Source organism: Festucalex cinctus, chromosome 10, assembly GCF_051991245.1.
Source record: "Festucalex cinctus isolate MCC-2025b chromosome 10, RoL_Fcin_1.0, whole genome shotgun sequence".
NCBI classification, from domain to species: domain Eukaryota; kingdom Metazoa; phylum Chordata; class Actinopteri; order Syngnathiformes; family Syngnathidae; genus Festucalex; species Festucalex cinctus.
The window spans coordinates 23774325-23791997 of NC_135420.1; the positions used below are offsets into that span (position 1 = coordinate 23774325).

Genomic DNA, 17673 nt, shown 5'->3' on the forward strand with positions numbered 1-17673 from the left:
CGCCCCCCCAACTCCCAAAACATGCCTCACAGTGCCCTCAACATATCCCTATTTTTGAATTTGGTTCAATGTTTTTATTCATCTAGCTAATGAAATTGGTTAAAATGTTATTAATTTATTTTTTAATTAATATTTATTTTATACCTCCTCAAATGGGTGTTCTTGAAGGTTTTACTGTAGTAGCTGTAGCATAAGCATGCAACTTTAACTGTGCTTTTTGAAACATGATCTTATTTGCTTCTCAGAGGTATCCTGCTGACAAGGCTTATTTCATTGCCAAAGAGATTTTGACCACGGAGAGAACCTACCTGAAGGACCTGGAAGTCATCACTGTGGTGAGTGGATACATTAACCTTATGTTGTTGTCACGATTGATTAGTAGAGCTTGATTTGACTACGTGATCACCTTTCACCCAGGCTCTTTTCTTGTGATATGGAACTGATTCTTTGATTTTTTGCACTTTAAATTGTCCAGTGGTTCCGTAGTGCGGTGATCAAGGAGAACGCCATGCCCGACAGCCTGATGACGCTGCTCTTCTCCAACATCGACCCCATTTACGAGTTCCACCGCGGCTTCCTCAAAGAGCTGGATCAGCGGCTAGCTCTCTGGTGGGTGCGAGATGCTAAGCTAACTTGGTAACTAAGCTAACGTGGCGCGAGCGTCAACCCACCACATCATTTGACGATGCAGATGGCGTTATTAAGGCTTGGTTAAAGGCGACACAGATGATACCTAGACATCACAAGCTAACTACAATAAAGCTTACTAGCCATGTTAGCCATGCTGCCTAAACTTGCCAGCGGCGTAGATAGTAACTAAGCATCATGAGCTAACTACAGTTAAGTCTTTTACTGCCATACGTTATCAAAAAAACAAAACAAAAACAAAAACACAGTGCCAGCCAATTTCGAGCATTTTAACTCATCTTTCAAGGCAAACAGAATATTGTGTGCTTTTACTACATATACAAGGTGCGTACCTCATGAAATATCGCATTCCATTCTTTCAGTGGAAAAAAGTATGTTTCTATCTTATTCCGTTCTTTAGTAATCACCATTTGAAAATAGGTAATTTGAGTGACATTGAGCGAACATTGAACAGATAAGGAGAAAACAAGCTTTTTGTGAAAAGTGATACATTTTCACCACAAAGGTGACTTTGACACTAATATTTTGTTTAGTAACACTCTGTGAGTTCAGAAAATGGATGGATGGTGAACAAAGGCTTTGATCTTTCACGTTATCCTTGAAAACATTCTATTTAATCAGATTTCATCAAATGTGTCACGTTACATTGTAATTTCATACTCCTTGAGCCCATTGAAAAGAGGTACAATGCTGCCATCTGCTGGCCATAGTTAGTGGGTGTTTTTGATTCCACAGCCCATTGACCAGGCAGCTCTGGATTTAGACATTCCACTTCCCATTGATTAAAAAGAACAACAACAAAAAAAACATAGTTGATGTCATTTAACATCTATGGCAGCATACATCATGATTTTACTAATTATTAGACGTTTTTGGCGGTTAAAGAGTTAAGCTTTGTGTCTCTATCCTCGAATCCAGGTTAACTTAGAGAAGATGAAAGTAGAAAGCCAAACTTGCCAAGGCCATGGAGGCCTCAAATTGTGTATGTAGCATGTTAGCATAGCTAGTAAATTTTTGAAGGATTTGCCGTTATTTCAGTATAAATGTAACCCTCGGGCAGGATAAAGGCAAAAATCTGCGTGTCATGGACGTCAAAGGGGGGTTTTACTGTACTGTAATTGCATAAAGATGCCACTAGTTGGTGGCAAAGGGCTATTTTTGTGTACATGAAGCTCCTTAAACTCGTCTGATGGCCAGACTGGGTTTTCAGGTGGTGTGGCTTTGTGAAATGAAGAAAAAAAATGTTTATTTATTGATTGATTGATTGATTTATGTATTTATTAGGGAGGGCCGCTCGAATGCTCACGTCAAAGGCGACTACCAGAGGATTGGTGACGTGATGCTAAAGAATATGTCTGCTCTTAAGGTGAGATTTTATCTATTTACCGCCTACTCAGGGGCATTTCTAGACAACCCCCCCATGCCCCCACCAGCCCCCCTAAAAACACACACACACAAAACATGCCGATAAACATAGATATCTTCATGACATGAACAAATTACTAGTACTAAAAGCATACATTGTATAAACGCACAATTTTGGTGGCACTTGGTGTAAAATGTCTGACAATGACTGTGCCTACACCACCAGGGATTCACCAGCTACCTTCAGAAGCACGACGAGGTGCTGACGGAGCTGGAGAAGGCCAGCAAGCGTCTGAAGAAGCTGGAGACGGTCTACAAGGAGTTTGAGCTGCAGAAGGTGTGTTACCTGCCGCTCAACACCTTCCTGCTCAAGCCCATCCAGCGCCTCATGCACTACAAGCTCATCCTGGAGCGTCTGTGCAAACACTACGGGCCCGCCCATCGCCACCACACAGACTGCAAAGGTGAGTGGTTGTTGGTTTCTTGACCTGCGATGTCATAGTGGAGTGAGTATACTGTGTGTTTATAATCTCCTATTGTGTGTGCGTGCAGAGGCCCTCAAGGAGGTGGCGGAGATCGCGGCGCAGCTTCACAGCAGCCTCATCCGCCTGGAGAACTTCCAGAAGCTCACTGAGCTGCAGCGAGACCTCATCGGGATCGAAAACCTGACGGCACCGGGGAGGGTGAGTTGGGATTTCACGTTAGGGTTAGGCTTTCAAGCCTCGGTTAGCGTGTCAAACCTAAGGTTTCAAATTAGCATTTCAAAGCAGGGTTTCAGTGTATTATTGTTAGGATTCAGAGGTAGGATTTTAAATTTGGGTTAGTGGTTTCAAGTTGGTTGATATGAAGCCTGAGTTGTGGCTTTGAATTTGAGTTTTGAAGCTGGGTTGAGGGTTTGTATCTGGGCATGGGTTTCAAGTCGGGGTTAAGTGAGTGCTGTGTCTTATTGTGGCCGTCAGAGAGTGCCAAACAGTCCTATGACTGTCTCTGCCTCTCTCTCTCTTTGAAGGAGTTCATACGGGAGGGCTGCCTGTACAAGCTGACCAAGAAGGGACTGCAGCAACGAATGTTCTTCCTGGTGAGGCGATTATTTTATTTTATTTATTTTTTCTTAATTACCCTTTTTACCCACTTTTCTGTCATCTGTCAGTTCTCAGACATGCTCCTCTACACCAGCAAAGGCGTCACGGCGACCAATCAGTTCAAAGTGCACGGACAACTGCCGCTCCATGGCATGATTGTGAGTATTTCTTTTGAATGAGGGGATGGAAAGAAGGAAGATGCTAAATTTTGCATGTCTCTGCTTTTAATCGCCGTCCGCAGCTCATAATTCTGGATGCGCCGGTAAGTCTGATGAGCTGTAGTTCAGCTCACTCGGACACGATAAACCAACCACCTTGTCTTTTTCTTCCTCGTCGTCCTCTTTGTTCCTCGCTTAATAGCAGAAAGCTGATCCTACATATACTCCTCGCAATCCAACATAACCAATGAATTGTTAAGCTTCTAATTCTGGTTGAGATTTTAAGTCAACGTTGTAGGTTCATGTCGAAGTTTCATGGCGTGTGACCTTTTTGTGGTGTTTGCATCTACAGGTGGAGGAGAGTGAGAAGGAGTGGGCGGTGCCTCACTGCTTCACCATCTACTCTGCACAGAGAACCATCGTGGTGGCGGCCAGGTCAGTGAAGTCACTTCCTGTCTGTCCGTGACATCACTTCCTGTTTGTCTACGCGCGAGTCCATCACGTTTGTGTTCACGCAGCTCTAAAGTGGAGATGAGCAAGTGGATCGAAGATCTCAACATGGCCATCGACTTGGCCAAGAAGTCTCAGGAGAAGTCCAGCGTCTTCCTGGACGGAGGCCTTGCCGATCACTCCAATCGTAAGAAAGAGAACGAGTCATGTGACCTGGAGATGGACCACTTTATTAGGAACACTGGACAGCCAATATTGAATGAAGAAATTGGGGTGTGGCTAAGGGTTTCAAATGAGGGTTTTAAGTCCATGTTTGAGGCCTCAAGTTTCAATCCATTAGGATTTCATATTAGGGTGTATAGCCTTATATACGATAAGATAGGGTTTGTAGCTTTAAACTAGGGTTAAAACTTCATTTTAGGGTTTTAAGCTATGTTAGGGTTTCAAAATTGGGTATCAAGCCTCGACTGGTGTTTTAAATAAGTGCTTTGTGAGATTGATTACATTGTGCAGGTGTTCCGAATGAAGTGTCCTCTGAGGGTGTTAGCTTCCTGTCCTGCCTCACCCTTCACCTCCTTCCCTCCTCACCTTCTCCTTGGCGTCCTACCCGGCCTCGTCCCCGGCCTCAGGCTCTTCGGACGAGGTTTCTCTGGAGCAGGAGTCCGAGGACGACATGAACTCATCGCGCACGTCTCTGGACAAGCAAACCCATCACCGCGCCAACACCACCATGCACGTGTGCTGGCACCGCAACACCAGCGTGTCCATGTCAGACCACAGCCTGGCTGTGGAGGTACGGCTGCCGCCGCCGGACCCCGGCCACCTCACGCCAGAAGCACGCACACACGTGCTCATGGCATAAACGCGTGCGAACGCAGCAGGTCGTTTTTGTGTGTCACCCAGAAGACTCGTCCGTGTCTCTTCTTTAATTATAACACACTAACTCTTCCTCTTTGTATCTGATGTAACACACTAACTCTTCTCCATTGTGACACACTAACTCTTTCTTTTCAGTACAGCAAAGTAACTCTTCCAATGGAACACTTTTTCTGCCTCCACAATGTAACATGCCAACTCTATCTCTAATTACTCTTCTTCCTTACTGTTAAACACACTAATTATTCCTCTTCCTCATTGTTAGACACAAATGCTTCTTCTTCCTCTCTAGTGTCGCACACTAACTCTTCCACTTTTGCTGTATGTTTAAGCAAAAACTCTTTAGTAAGTTGAACATTCTAACTAATGTAAAACTCGAACCTTCAACTGTATTATACTTGCGCGCTTGTGTAGCATGCCAACTCTCTTGTGAAGCAAACAAACTATCAAGTGTATTACGCTAGCACTCTTGTGTAGCATAAAAACTATCAAGTGTACTAAGCTAACACTTTTTAGCCTAAGTCTTGTGAAGCATACAAACTAAAAAGGGTACTACACTAACGCTCTTGTGTAGCATGCTAGCTCTTGTGAAGCATACAAACTATCACGTGTACTGCGCTAATGCTCTTATGTAGCATGCTAGGTGCCTAGCTCTCTTGTAAAGCATACAAACTATCAAGTGTACTACACTAACACTCTTGTGTAGCATGCTAACTCTTGTGAAGCATACAAACTATCACGTGTACTACGCTAACGGTCTTATGTAGCATGCTAGCTGCCTAGCTCTCTTGTGAAGCATACAAACTATCAAGTGTACTTCGCTAACCCTCTTGTGTAGTGTACAAACTATCAATTGTACTATGCTAGCGCTCTTGTATAACATGCTAAGTTGCTCTCTTGTGAAACAAACTTTTGTTTCATTTAATATACTAACTTTCTAGCATAATGCAAACTAGAGTGGCACAAGAATCTCTAGTGTAACACACTAACTCGCCGCTACCTTTCCAGTGTTGCATGCTAACATTCCTCCACAGGGTAACACGCCAGCTCTCCAATGAAACGTGTCAACTTTTTAATCATGTGCATTGTAACATAGAAATTCTTCTTTTTCCCAAACTTCCTCTTCCTGTCCAATGTAACACGCCAGCTCTTCCCCTATAGTGCTCCTGCCTCCTTGTGTAACACATTAACACCGTGTTTCTCTTTGGTGTAGCACACTAACACTTCTCCCTCCTCTTCTTTTTTTTTTTCCCCGTCTTGCTCCTCGAACGTTGCGTTCAGTCTCTCCCGCTGCGTCGCCTGAGCTGCCTCCTCGCTACCTTCTGGGTCAGGGCCAGAGGCCAAACACCATTACACACGTTTGCTGGTACCGCAACCAGAACCTCTCGCTCACAGATTACCTGCGCATGAATCAGGTAGTGCCAAGGGAGTAGAAAGAGTTCTAAATAGCCTTGCGTGTCCAGCAGTATCTTCATGAGAACATGCCGTCCTAAATTGGTGATTCTTAAGTGCAAGCTCTCTCAAGTGGTACGCGGAGTGTGATATGGTTATGTTTGAGGCACAAAAATATAGGGCTTAACTGATATGGATTAAAAAGGGGAAAAAAAGATCTTTATATTTTTCCTTTTTCTGACTTTTCCATTTGACTGCTTTAAAATACCAAACAGAGACTAGATTTGTTCCCAACCCACTGTTTTTAATTTTATTTTTGTGATAGTCATCTTTATTTTGTATTGTGTTAATGTTTGGAAAAAGTTGTCTAAATTCAGCTGATTAAATTGGCCGGCGAATTATTCAATTCTGTAATAATAGCCACCAGCTAGTTCGTAAGCTAACAGGATACTGTCGCTCCATCCCAGGAATTTAAATAACGACACTGAGCTGTTGCGTACATTGCGGCACCCCAGTATGACATAACTTTCAATTACAAGATAATTATGTAATTTACATTGGCAATACACTATAATAGAATCAGTGCTTAAGGCCAGTTTTATTTTTCCTGTGTTTATATGACAGTTTTAAAATAGTGCATTTAATGTGGCTGAAGACAATGTTGCATAACCGCTTTGATGTGTTGTGCAGAACCAGTTGTCTGGGTATCTCCTGAGGAAGTTCAAGAACAGCAATGCCTGGCAGAAACTCTGGGTGGTGTTCACCAATTTCTGCTTGTTCTTCTACAAAACGCACCAGGTACCACAAATACTCACGCGGGAACACATGAACATTTAAACTCTGACCAATATGATTGTGTTCCGATTTGATTTGAAGAATAGTTCTTATAGCAGAAGATGAACATAGAAATCACCATAAGTGATTTTGAATGTGTGGTAAAATAAGATTAAAAAATTCAAGTTTTTTTCTAATTTTGTACAAATCTTCATTTAATATTTCAGGGTTTTTGGAAAGTATTTGTTTTCTATTTTTTTTTCTCACTCTCTCATTGGTGTATTTTGTGTGTTAATTTTATTTTTATTTTTAATTGTTTTTGTCTTCATTGATTGAATTTTGGAATAAAAAAAAAACACTGTGTGTATTATCCATTAAATTTTTGTGTCCAATATTTTGCATTTTATATTTCTTCAGGTTTCTTTTAATTTATGAATGTTTGTGTGTGCTTGTTTGTGCCCAGGATGACTTCCCACTGGCAAGCCTGCCTCTGCTAGGCTACACAGTGAGCACACCAGAGGAGGCGGACGGCATCCACAAGGATTACGTCTTCAAGCTGCAGTTCAAGTCGCACGTCTACTTCTTCCGGGCCGAAAGCGAGTACACCTTCGAGAGGTCAGCATCTCATTTCCGAAGCTTTGTCACCTCCACGCACTCACACACCCCCACACCTCCCCCCCACACACACACTTTACTTGGATTGTCTTTTATTTTTACTTATTTTTGTAGGGTTTTTTTTTCCTTCAAATCTGTGTCATTTTTATACAGTATTTTGTAATTTCCCCCCACCAATATTTCACAAAAAGTCTGAAACCTTTTTTTTTGTGTTCATTCTTTTAAAAAAAATAAGTTTAAAAAAAAAATAGTGTGAATAATTGTTTTTATTCGAAATTGTGTGATGCCATGTGTATTTTTATCCCATACCTTTCATGTTGTTTTTTTATTCTCTGTTTATGCAGTAAATTTGGGCGGGGTGCCTTCACTTTTTTTTTTTTTTTTTTTTTTTCCTATTTCTTTATATTTTTTTTCTGTTTCACAAATAGTTTAATTAAAAATACTTTTTAAAAAATATTTAGTCTAGTGTATTTAATATATATGTACAGTGTAGCATTTTTATATTTGTTGTTTTTGCTAAATGGTTAATATTTTTTTTCCCCTAATTTGTGTATTTTTTAATGTTTTGTATATTTTTTTTGAGTTGTGTTCTGCATCACAAGAGCATTCATCTTTTTTTTTTTTTTTTTTTTTTTTTTTTAAATAGTGTCATTTAGTAACAATCATTTTTTTCCTTTTTTTTTTTTTTTAAATAAATTAAAAAATGTTCATCTTCTAGTCGATCCGCAAAATATCCCCCCGAGCACATTTTTCATACCCACAGCTTCTTTTTTTTTAAAAATAAATAAAAGCACCTGCTCCCTAAACCGTTTTGTGTTTCACTCAGGTGGATGGAGGTGATCAAGAGCGCTGCCAGTGCCACGGGCCGTCTGAGCTTGCTGGTCCCAGCCAAAGGAGGAGGAGGAGGAGGAGGAGGAGGAGGAGAAGGAGGTGGCCGCCCCTCCACCGAAATGAACGGAAGCTGACGCGGAGGAGTCCATGTCTGCATGCCTCCTTCCATTAACCACCTTAACATTGAGTTCTGCGCGGAGGCTCTTTCAAGTTTTACAGGACCAACTTAGAGCAAAAAGGGTGTAGCAGGTCTAACGTTGAAGGAGCTGAGATGTGAAGAAGACGACTATGAGGAAGAAGGTTCCTGAAAGTGCACGTGAAAGACTTGAGTGCGTCGGTGCTGCTGTTCTTGAATCAGTATTTGTCATTAACCAAGGCTGGTCCCTACTAAGATGGTTGTTCTTATACAATTCATGCCGTATCGTTCTTCTCGTAACAAGAGAGGTCGTCTTGAACGTCTGATCGCGTTAGACGCTACGGTCTAGTCGTCTATTTATTGTCTAGTGTGTGTGTGTGTGTGTGCGTGTGTGTGTGCAGGGAGCCTGTTTTAGTCTTCCTATTGATTCTTTTTAAAACGCCATCAAATAAAAACATTTCAGACTAACGCTGGGCCTATGCATCTTCTTTCGCACACATAGAGTGGAAAATAAGCGCTCATTCTTATTTGAAAATGTTTTATTTCACAGTATTTAAACATTAAAAACTTTTATCTCACTTTAAAAAAAATCATGCAGCAGAATTTTGCTTTAATTGAAATCATGATACCTGTTATTTCCATCGTTTACATTTGACAGTATGGATTTGGGATCTTTAGAAAGCAGTCAAAAACATAAATTGCTGTGGATGTTAAGATTCGTCGAACGGAATCCAAACAGATGAATATGGGCGAGTACCAATAGGTATTTGTATTGGGCTGGTATCTGGCCTTATTTCAAGGCATCTGTACTCTCGATAGTGGTCGATACCAGTTATCAGCTGTCTTGTTGCCGTTTTTTGATCAGGAGCTAGAAATTAGAGGGCTAAAAAAATTGCCGTTAATTTCATGCATTTTTAAGGATAAATCATGTTATATTGGGATATATTTGACCTTTAAAATGATCTGTTGTTTTTTTAGGGGAAACTGTTATGTATCAAAAGTGGTATGGGTGACTACTCGAGTTCAGTAGGCTACTTGTACGATTGATATTGGTCTGGAAAAAGAGGCGGTATAGGTCGCTTGCACATGTCGTCACTTCCGCCTCGGATTTCTCGTAGTCGCCATGCTGGGTGGCCTCCATTTACGTAGCGATTCGGTCTAACACGTATCTATCACGTTTGTTTTCTGCGTTTAAAATGGTACATTGTTGCTGTATCGTTGGCTGTTCGAACAAAGCCAAGGGGGAAAATGGTCGGTCTTTTTTCCGAATTCCGAAAATAATTAGGAACCAGGGCCTGGAGACAGAGGAGTGCGGACTCCGGAGGGAAGTCGTTACTTTGGGCTCATGTGTGCAGCGATCACTTTGTGAGCGGTAAGCTTGTTTACCTTTATTTAATGCATGAGGATTAATAACGTTTCGACCGCCCATATATGGGCAAGTTGCTTATGTTTTGGATTCATGAGCAAGCAAGTTCGGTAGTACAAGCTGGCTAGCGGACGTTAGCCGAAAGCTAACATCGAACATTTTCACCCAAGTAGTGCCAGTGCAAAGTGTTTACTGCTGAAATTGGATTGATTAGTCTTGGGCTTTTAATGCCGATAACATGTTTTTTGGTGGCAAAATGTAAACTTAGAAAAAAAAAGAGACAGAAGGGGCTGATGCAAGAAAACAGACCCCCGGGGGTGATGCAAGAAAACAGAGCCCCGGTAGCCTACACATCATGCTAAAGAACTTATTCACGGCCACCCTACTGCGGTAAAATAACCAGTCTTTCCATATTTTATTTGTTTATTTTAACAGGTCGCCCTGCGCCCGTTTTTCTGTCCAATCATCCCGACTGGGCTCCAACATTAAAGTTGGGTCCCAAGTTACAACATCTATGTCTCAGCCCAGTCGGTGCCAAGATATGAACGTGCACAGGAGAGACAAGCAAAGAAAAGACGACTCGAAGTGGCAGAGATTGTTGCAGTTATGCAGCCAGATGGCTCCAGTAACCTGTACCCTCAAGTACTGCTGACATCATTGACTCTGGTATGCCACTCAGAATTCATTACATGATATATTGTATGCATGAGTGAATGTATGTGTTTGTTTGTGTGTGTACACGCACCTTATATTTTAGTGTTTATAGAAATAAGTATTTGCCTGTAGCAATGTTCATACATTAAAAAATGCAACAAAATGTGTACATTTCTTTTACACTGACAAAAAAAACTATACTACTTTACTATATTAAACCTATTACTGGTACCGTATTTTTTTGTGATTTTTTTCTTTATTTTTTTCTTTAGGGATCTCATGCCACACCGACTTGATTGCCAATGACATGATGGAAACGAAGGCGAGCATCAAAGCATTGGAGGAGGACAACATGCGACTGTTTGTTTGGCGCTAATAAAGGCAGCGTTTATACAAATTCTATTGTTGGGTTTGTTTACAAAGCTATACATAATACAAATGACAGGATTTGACTCAATGTGCAATATGGTCCCTCTTAAAGTAATGGCATAAATCTCTATTATTTCTAAAAGCACAAAAAATGAAGTGAATAATGATTAGATGTAGTAATTTCAGGGTTAAAAATTGAACTGTTAATTAATGTATTTATTTTAGCACAGGTGCCTACCATCCTGAGATGACGGTATGATGTAATGTTGATGGGGTACGCAATGACTTTCATTATGCTATGTACAGAGGAAAAAGTTGCTCTCTTTTAAATTTGTTTAATGAAAGACAAGTACCAGTACTGTGTTACAGTTTTCCCAATAATCCTTGTTTCACACTTGTCACAAAACCACTGTCCTTTTGGCAGTCTAGATTGGCACACTTCAAGTGATATCATTTGATTTTACAATCTGCTGCAGCACAAAAAACTACTTTATTCCGCATCTTTGAAGTACATGAGCAAGTGGTAGGTGACAGCGGCTGAGCAGGAACACTGGAAGTCCACTGCTGATCTAGTAAATGCTCTCCCGAGCAGTTCAGGTAAGGAGGGGACTTTGGGAAAAAAAAACTCTGGCTTTTCCAGCTGGCCAAAACGAGCGATCTGGGTGGACTCGCTCAATCACACTTTGTCCACACCACAAAGTCGCAGAAGTCCGTCCAGTTAAACTCATCTGTGCCTGAATCTGAAAATATTACAAACATTGTAATGAAAATATGAAACATAGAATTAAATAAGAAACTACAAAAAGTAAAGCCATACATACCTGGTAATAATATTGGTGTTGTCGTGACAAGTGATGGGAATTGTTGCCATCTGGCACCAGACAGAAATTGGGTGTTGTGACAGCCTCCTTAACCGTGAGATCATAAGAAAAGCTGTCAGTATGCACAGTAGTTACCATGAACACGTTTTATTGTACTGGAAACTGAAACTAAAAATACGTCCTCTGAGAGTGGTTAACCTTAACCATTTAGAATAAGTTGATTAAGTAACATGTAACTAGTGAAAGGGTAGCATTAAATTTAATTAAGCCACGGGGAGGCTGTGCAGTTACTTTTTATTCTTATACGCTCTGCCATATTTGCCTGTTATAAAATTATTAGAAAAACCACATCAGGTAAACCCAGCTGTGCATGTAAACACAATGATAACAGGAAGCCTGAGAACAAATCAACATTTTTGTGTGCAGAATTACCAACACCATGTGGTTTACTTACGTGCAACAGCAACAGTTTCTTCTGATGCGATGTTAAAGTTTACACTCTGTATCCACCCGCTTACAAAATAATTGTAAGCCTCCAGGGATTTGTTGGCGTGTTATGGAGCATGTTGTCAACACGAGGTAGGGAAAGATGTCCAGAGATGTCACATTTGGCCAGCAAGCTTTCTCCGTCAAAAAAAAAATCACCCTTGGTCAGGACGTAATTAGGATCAATCCCGCCACACAGAGACACCTTCTGCCTGTATCGTTGTTTTTGATCTTCCGGTAAATCGTGAAAATACTGCGAAAATTACATCAGGTTGATAAGCTCTACCGTGTAACTCGCGAGTGTACCTTGTGAACCGGCGGACACCCAATATGGCGCCCGAAGGAAAAACTCCCATGATGCATTACGATGTGCAAGCGACCTATTGGACATCCTTAACTAATATACCGGTAGTCAAGTTTTCAATGGAATAAAATAGCCCCAAAAAATGAAAAACAAAACAAGAATAAAACGGATTAATTAGTTAAAATGATTTTACCAAAAAAATACATCATATTAAACTTAATGGAATACAATAAACTTGAATTCATATATTTTATTTTATTTTTTTTAATATAAGAAAATAATGTCTCTTGGGCCATCTCCCGTGCGCATGCTCATGTATTTAGGGGCGGGTCTACAGTCTAGAATAAAAAATGTGTCCTTAGAAGGAATATTTACTAACTTTGTTTTTTCACTGTTTTTCCTCGACACAAACCCACTTTTCCAGTGACGTGACGTAAAGCACAATGACAAATGTACCTGACATTTTTTAATCCACAAAGTCGTCGTCGCCATCCTCCAGGAGCCAGCGGACGCAGATCGGCGCGCGCGCGCGCGTTCGTGGCCGCCTGGCAGGCTCGCGGAGGCGGCTCGCCGAGCGGCGCAACGGGGAGATCACCGGAGGTATAGGAAGAGGACATGGAGATGTTACGCCGCTCGTCCGTGTTCGCCGCCGAGGTGTTCGACCGCTCGCCCACCGATAAGGAGTTGGTGTCCCAGGCCAAGGCGCTGTGTCGGGACTACATCCAATCCAGACTGAGCCGCGCTGGCATCGGCTGGTCCAAGCCCGAGCAGCTCGCCTCTGCGTGGGGGGCGAACGGCGACGTGTCGGCTGTGCTCTTGTGGTTAGGTGAGCACTGTTATTGTTCTAGTATTAATACTGTCATGGTTGGCCAGGTTTATAATAGTAGTTTGGGATTTATTTCTTTATTTTTTTTTTGTTTAGTTTTAATTAGTTTTCATCTTTTATGAGTTTTTTTTTTTTTTTTTTTTGTGTATTAACTCATTCACTGCCTTTGACAAGTATACTTGTCAATTGTATTTTTTAGAGCGGTGCTAAATGGGGGCGAATCTGAGCATGCTCCACTGTAAATATCAAACTTGGAAACAACTTTACTGATGCCCAACCACCGGTAGATGACATCATTGCCCCATTTTATAGGAAATAAACACAGTTTCAGAGTCCATGGGAGAAATGGCTGTATTTTGGCAAACCTACATTTTTCTGCTGTCAATTATAAAAGAACGGGACGGGACAAAAAGTAGGGAGTCTATTCTGTTATTTGGTAGATTCGGTTTATATATAATTATTGAATGTAATATCACGTGAGTATTGGAAATGTAAAAATTTTCTATAATGACTGGCAGTGAATGAGTTTTAATGGTGTTCAAAATTTCAGAAGCACCACAGTAAGTACTGTGTAGTAAAACAATCAACAGAACTATTTTCAAAACATAAAAACAACCATCCACCAATCAAATAGGCCTGTGATAGTGTATAACAGTCCACAGACTTGAAATTCCAAATTTACAATTGTGCATATTGCTTCTGATGTTATGGGTCTTCAATAAAGCTAGGATGATCTCGCTTTGCATCTCGTTTGCCAAGTTGCCAACTTCTAAAGTGTATTTGAGGCTTGGCTTCCTGTTGAAAAGTATTAAACCTTGTACTGGGTGCCATTTTTTAAAATATTTTTTTCGTATATGAACCAAACGCCATCGAGAATCACAACGAATCGTCTTTTGATGAGAGATGCTCATAATTCCATTCATTTTAATGGGAAAATGGGTTGAGGAGAATGTTGCATGGTCTTGTGTTTCAGGTGACGAGCTGGAGTACCTGCGTCCCAGCGTTTATCGCAACGTGGCTCGGCAGCTCAACATCACTGTGGCCTCGGAGAGCGCGGTGACAGACGCCTTCCTGGCCGTGGCGGCCGACATCTTCTCCACAGGTGAGCCCACAGTTTAGGGGTCTCTGGTTAGTGGTTTGTGAAACTGTTTGACAGCTTTCCTGAGGCTTTGTAGTTTCTTTCTCATGACTAACAGATGGTTTTAGGGAAGTGGAGTTGACATGAAGAGGAACTTATCAGTCATCAGGTTAGTGAAGGTGGATTAAATTAAGCGAATGGGGAACCTGGTTAGTTCCATATTTGGTCAAAAGACATTTCCTGAGGGAATGCTAATGAGCCAATTAGAGGAGTACCAGGAAGTTACAGTAATTTTTCTTAAATTGTGTATTTATTTATTTGTTGAATTACTACAGATTCCCGACTGATACCATGCAATGTAAAATAGAGGCATCACCGATATCAACACCAATACCAATCTTGAGTTGACCCAAAAAGCAAAAACTTTGAACTTTTTCTCTTTAAAAGGCTATGTCTCTGTCTTGAAAAAGTTGCACAGCAGTGCAGTTGTAAAGTCAGCAAAATAGAGCCATGCTGCACTTTGTACTTATGGAAGACAAACAGAGAGTCAAGTGTGTTTATGGGAAGTGGAGATGGACGGGAAGCCAACGGCGGGACGTCTAAACAGTGCAAATATGGTCGACAAGACGTTCCTGTAAAATGAGATACACACTCTGAATCTTATTTGTGTTTTTTTGTTCCCCTTCTCAACGGGACATTGTAACACTGCTCATCCAGCCGAAGAAATGCAGACAGAGGCATTTTTCCGCCCTAAAAAACTTCCTTTGCTGCCAACTTTGGCGTCGGATGAGCACAGGAACTCTGCCAAGGCTCAGCTGTGAACAAAAATAAAAGAATCCTCTTCATGTTGGAGGAGGATACTTCCTGGTTCCTGGAGGTTAAAGGGACTGCCCCATTTTTCATACTGACTTAGAGGCAGTGTTGTGTTGTGACTCAAATGTCAAAAATTGAAAAAAAAAAATATTTCTTTGCTTTCCTACACGTATGCTATTTAGCAGGCTACTATCTGGTTTACTGTGACGATGTAAGATGACAGGAATGTACCACTTTTTAGTTCTAGCATTAGTAAAACCAAAAGAGAAAATACGATTTATCAAGCAGAAGTTTTTTTTTGTTTTTTAGCAAGACTATGCTACATCCTGGTTTACTGGGGATGATGTAAGAAGACAGGACTGGACCATCTTTTGATTCAGGGACAAGCTGGATTGAATGGTTCCGTTCTGACAAAAACAAAAGAAAAATTCCAACCATATTGTGTTTGTCACCCACTCGTATGCTATGTCAAGTTAGCCCGATGACATATTACCAAACCATTTTTGATTGTATGGCAGGAAGAACGGGTTCCAATATTACTAAAACAAGATTTCTCAAATAAAAGTGAAAATATAGTATTTGGCTTTCCATTGATTCGTTTTGTTCCTTACAGCAGGTTAATTAGTAAACTACTGGTTCTTTTAGGATGACATAAGACAACAGGACAGTTCCATTTTTTATTTTATTTTTTTTTTATTCTTGGGCAGAGGCAAGGGTTCACTTGTTCGGAAAGTAAATTATTCAAACTAAATTGATTAATTAAATTATGGTGCACCATATTATTTGTTTATTGTTTTGCTATGTGTTTATTAATGCTATGCTAAGTTAAAAACCAAAAGAGAAAATCCGATTCCCTAAGCTAAAGTGCATAAATGGTGGAGCACTTGATTTGTATGCTATGCTCTGTTCGCAAACAATTTGTTGGTTCAATGAGGATGATGTACGTCAATAGGATTGTAGCATTTTTTTTTTTCGTTGGGAGAATGCTTGAGGACTGAGATCAAGAAAGAAAAAAAGATTCCTAAAACAAAAGTAATAAAATCAATGCATTTTGCGTCATATTTGTTTGTTTGCTATTTGTGTACTATGCTAAGTTAGCAGGTTACTTCCTGGTTCACTGAGGATAACGCAAGAGGACAGGAATGTTCAATTTTGGATTCTGGGGCTTCGAGGGTATGACTCAAGATGTGTGTGTATATGTGTATGCGTTTGTCCAGGTGTGACGTGGGGTAAGGTCGTGTCTTTGTATGCGGTGGCTGGCTCTCTTGCCGTGGACTGTGTTCGCCACGGCCACCCCGCCATGGTCCATACTATTGTGGACTGCATGGGGGAGTTTGTCCGCAAAAGTCTGTCCACATGGTTGAAACGCAGAGGAGGTTGGGTGAGTTTGCATACACCAAAGTTGACTTTTCTGTTTGGTTTCGCTCAAAGTAGGGTTTCAAGCCTGAGTTAGGATTTTAAAGTTGGGTGTAAAATGTGGTAATGCATGTAATATCAAGTTTCACTTGTTCTCCTTCTTGTTCTTGTTCTTGTTTAGGTGGATTTGACCAAATGTGTGGTGAGCACAGAGGTTGGATTGCGTTCTCACTGGTTGGTGTTGTCCCTGTGCACCTTTGGACACTATGTCAAGGCTGTGGTGCTCTACCTGCTCAGGGACAAGTGACGGACCCCAGCTCATGATAAAAACACCGAAAACTCACACGGTCACAATTATCCATAGAGTCAAAAAAATTCCATGTGCGCACACTGTACGTGATGTGTTAATGTTATTCATACCTCTGCCATTTATTAATAATGACCACCACTTTGAAATAAACACAACCACTACAAACAATGCAATGGCTGAGTGTGAATACTGCCTTTGGTTGTGTTTACACTCATTTGTACTGAGTCACACACTACCTGCACTTTATTTGTTCAAAAATTATTACAGCACTCTGCTTGAAAGTGTGCTTTTTTTTTCTTTTCTTTTTTTTAAGCTTTCCACAAAACTGCCTATTTTGTTCATGTTTTAATTGTTTGATAACACAAAAGGATGTCGTAAAAAGGATGTAGTAATGCTATCCTGTGCTATAGTTGTCAATTTGTTTAATAGATGAGCACTTTTCACTTTATTGTGTTTTATTTTATACATACAGAATGGTGAACCAGAAATGTTTATACTTTGTCAAATAAGTCATTATTAAACGATTATTTCATTCCTGACGTGGTTTTATTTAGTGGAGTGGGACATGGTAGTGCTGTTTTTAAAGGATTTGTATAAATAAAACAAAAAAGTCAAAATAACGTAAAAGTCTGCTATGATTTATACATTTCCGATGCCTGGACCAATATGGCTACGATCCGTCTATTTTACGTCCGTTCTGCCTGGACCAATATGGGAGTTAAAAATAAAATTAAAAAAAAGTTTAGTAACAGCGAAGGGAAATATATACTCTAACCTATACAAAAACAACGCGGTTAACAATAAAAACAAAAATGTACTTTTGACAGTAAAGTCGGAAGTCACGTTATGATTCCCGTCTGTCTCTTGCGTACAATGCTGGTGGAGCGACAGCGCCATCTTGCGTTCTACTACATTCTCGGGACCCCTCAACGTCACCAGTTTTTAATTGGTCAACGCAGGTCA

The 17673-nt window shown here is 40.7% G+C and overlaps 2 protein-coding genes and 2 long non-coding RNA genes across 8 annotated transcripts in view; 3 read left to right on the forward strand and 1 right to left on the reverse strand.

The window, feature by feature from the left end:
* The window catches only part of farp2 (FERM, RhoGEF and pleckstrin domain protein 2), a 30382-nt gene extending 21587 nt beyond the window's left edge, over positions 1-8795 (forward strand). For 2 of the 5 annotated variants that reach the window (XM_077533171.1, XM_077533167.1), the window contains exons 15-28: positions 246-335; positions 476-609; positions 1933-2014; positions 2240-2477; positions 2566-2696; positions 3023-3091; positions 3164-3253; positions 3337-3357; positions 3606-3688; positions 3772-3890; positions 4333-4496; positions 6662-6769; positions 7209-7360; positions 8187-8795. In XM_077533171.1, coding sequence (XP_077389297.1) covers positions 246-335; positions 476-609; positions 1933-2014; positions 2240-2477; positions 2566-2696; positions 3023-3091; positions 3164-3253; positions 3337-3357; positions 3606-3688; positions 3772-3890; positions 4333-4496; positions 6662-6769; positions 7209-7360; positions 8187-8325 — 1620 coding nt within the window. In that variant the 3' untranslated portion in view covers positions 8326-8795. Of the gene's footprint in view, positions 1-245; positions 336-475; positions 610-1932; positions 2015-2239; positions 2478-2565; positions 2697-3022; positions 3092-3163; positions 3254-3336; positions 3358-3605; positions 3689-3771; positions 3891-4332; positions 4497-5860; positions 5995-6661; positions 6770-7208; positions 7361-8186 lie in introns of those variants that run through there. The other 3 variants (XR_013285209.1, XM_077533170.1, XM_077533169.1) reach the window with 3 other exon arrangements.
* A 608-nt stretch (positions 8796-9403) lies between these two features.
* On the forward strand, positions 9404-10881 carry LOC144027708 (uncharacterized). Its single transcript, XR_013285516.1, has 3 exons — positions 9404-9699; positions 10129-10359; positions 10620-10881. It is a non-coding gene; the product is annotated as an uncharacterized LOC144027708 (long non-coding RNA).
* A 156-nt stretch (positions 10882-11037) lies between these two features.
* LOC144027709 (uncharacterized) lies at positions 11038-12403 on the reverse strand. The gene is made up of 3 exons (XR_013285517.1): positions 11992-12403; positions 11538-11624; positions 11038-11456 (listed from the first exon to the last, which is right to left on the reverse strand). It is a non-coding gene; the product is annotated as an uncharacterized LOC144027709 (long non-coding RNA).
* A 253-nt stretch (positions 12404-12656) lies between these two features.
* Positions 12657-17249, forward strand: boka (BCL2 family apoptosis regulator BOK a). The gene is made up of 4 exons (XM_077534225.1): positions 12657-13153; positions 14127-14255; positions 16262-16425; positions 16582-17249. The coding sequence occupies exons 1-4, from the start codon at positions 12943-12945 to the stop codon at positions 16705-16707; spliced, it is 630 nt and encodes a 209-aa protein (XP_077390351.1). The 5' UTR covers positions 12657-12942; the 3' UTR covers positions 16708-17249.
* The last annotated feature ends 424 nt before the right edge of the window (positions 17250-17673 follow it).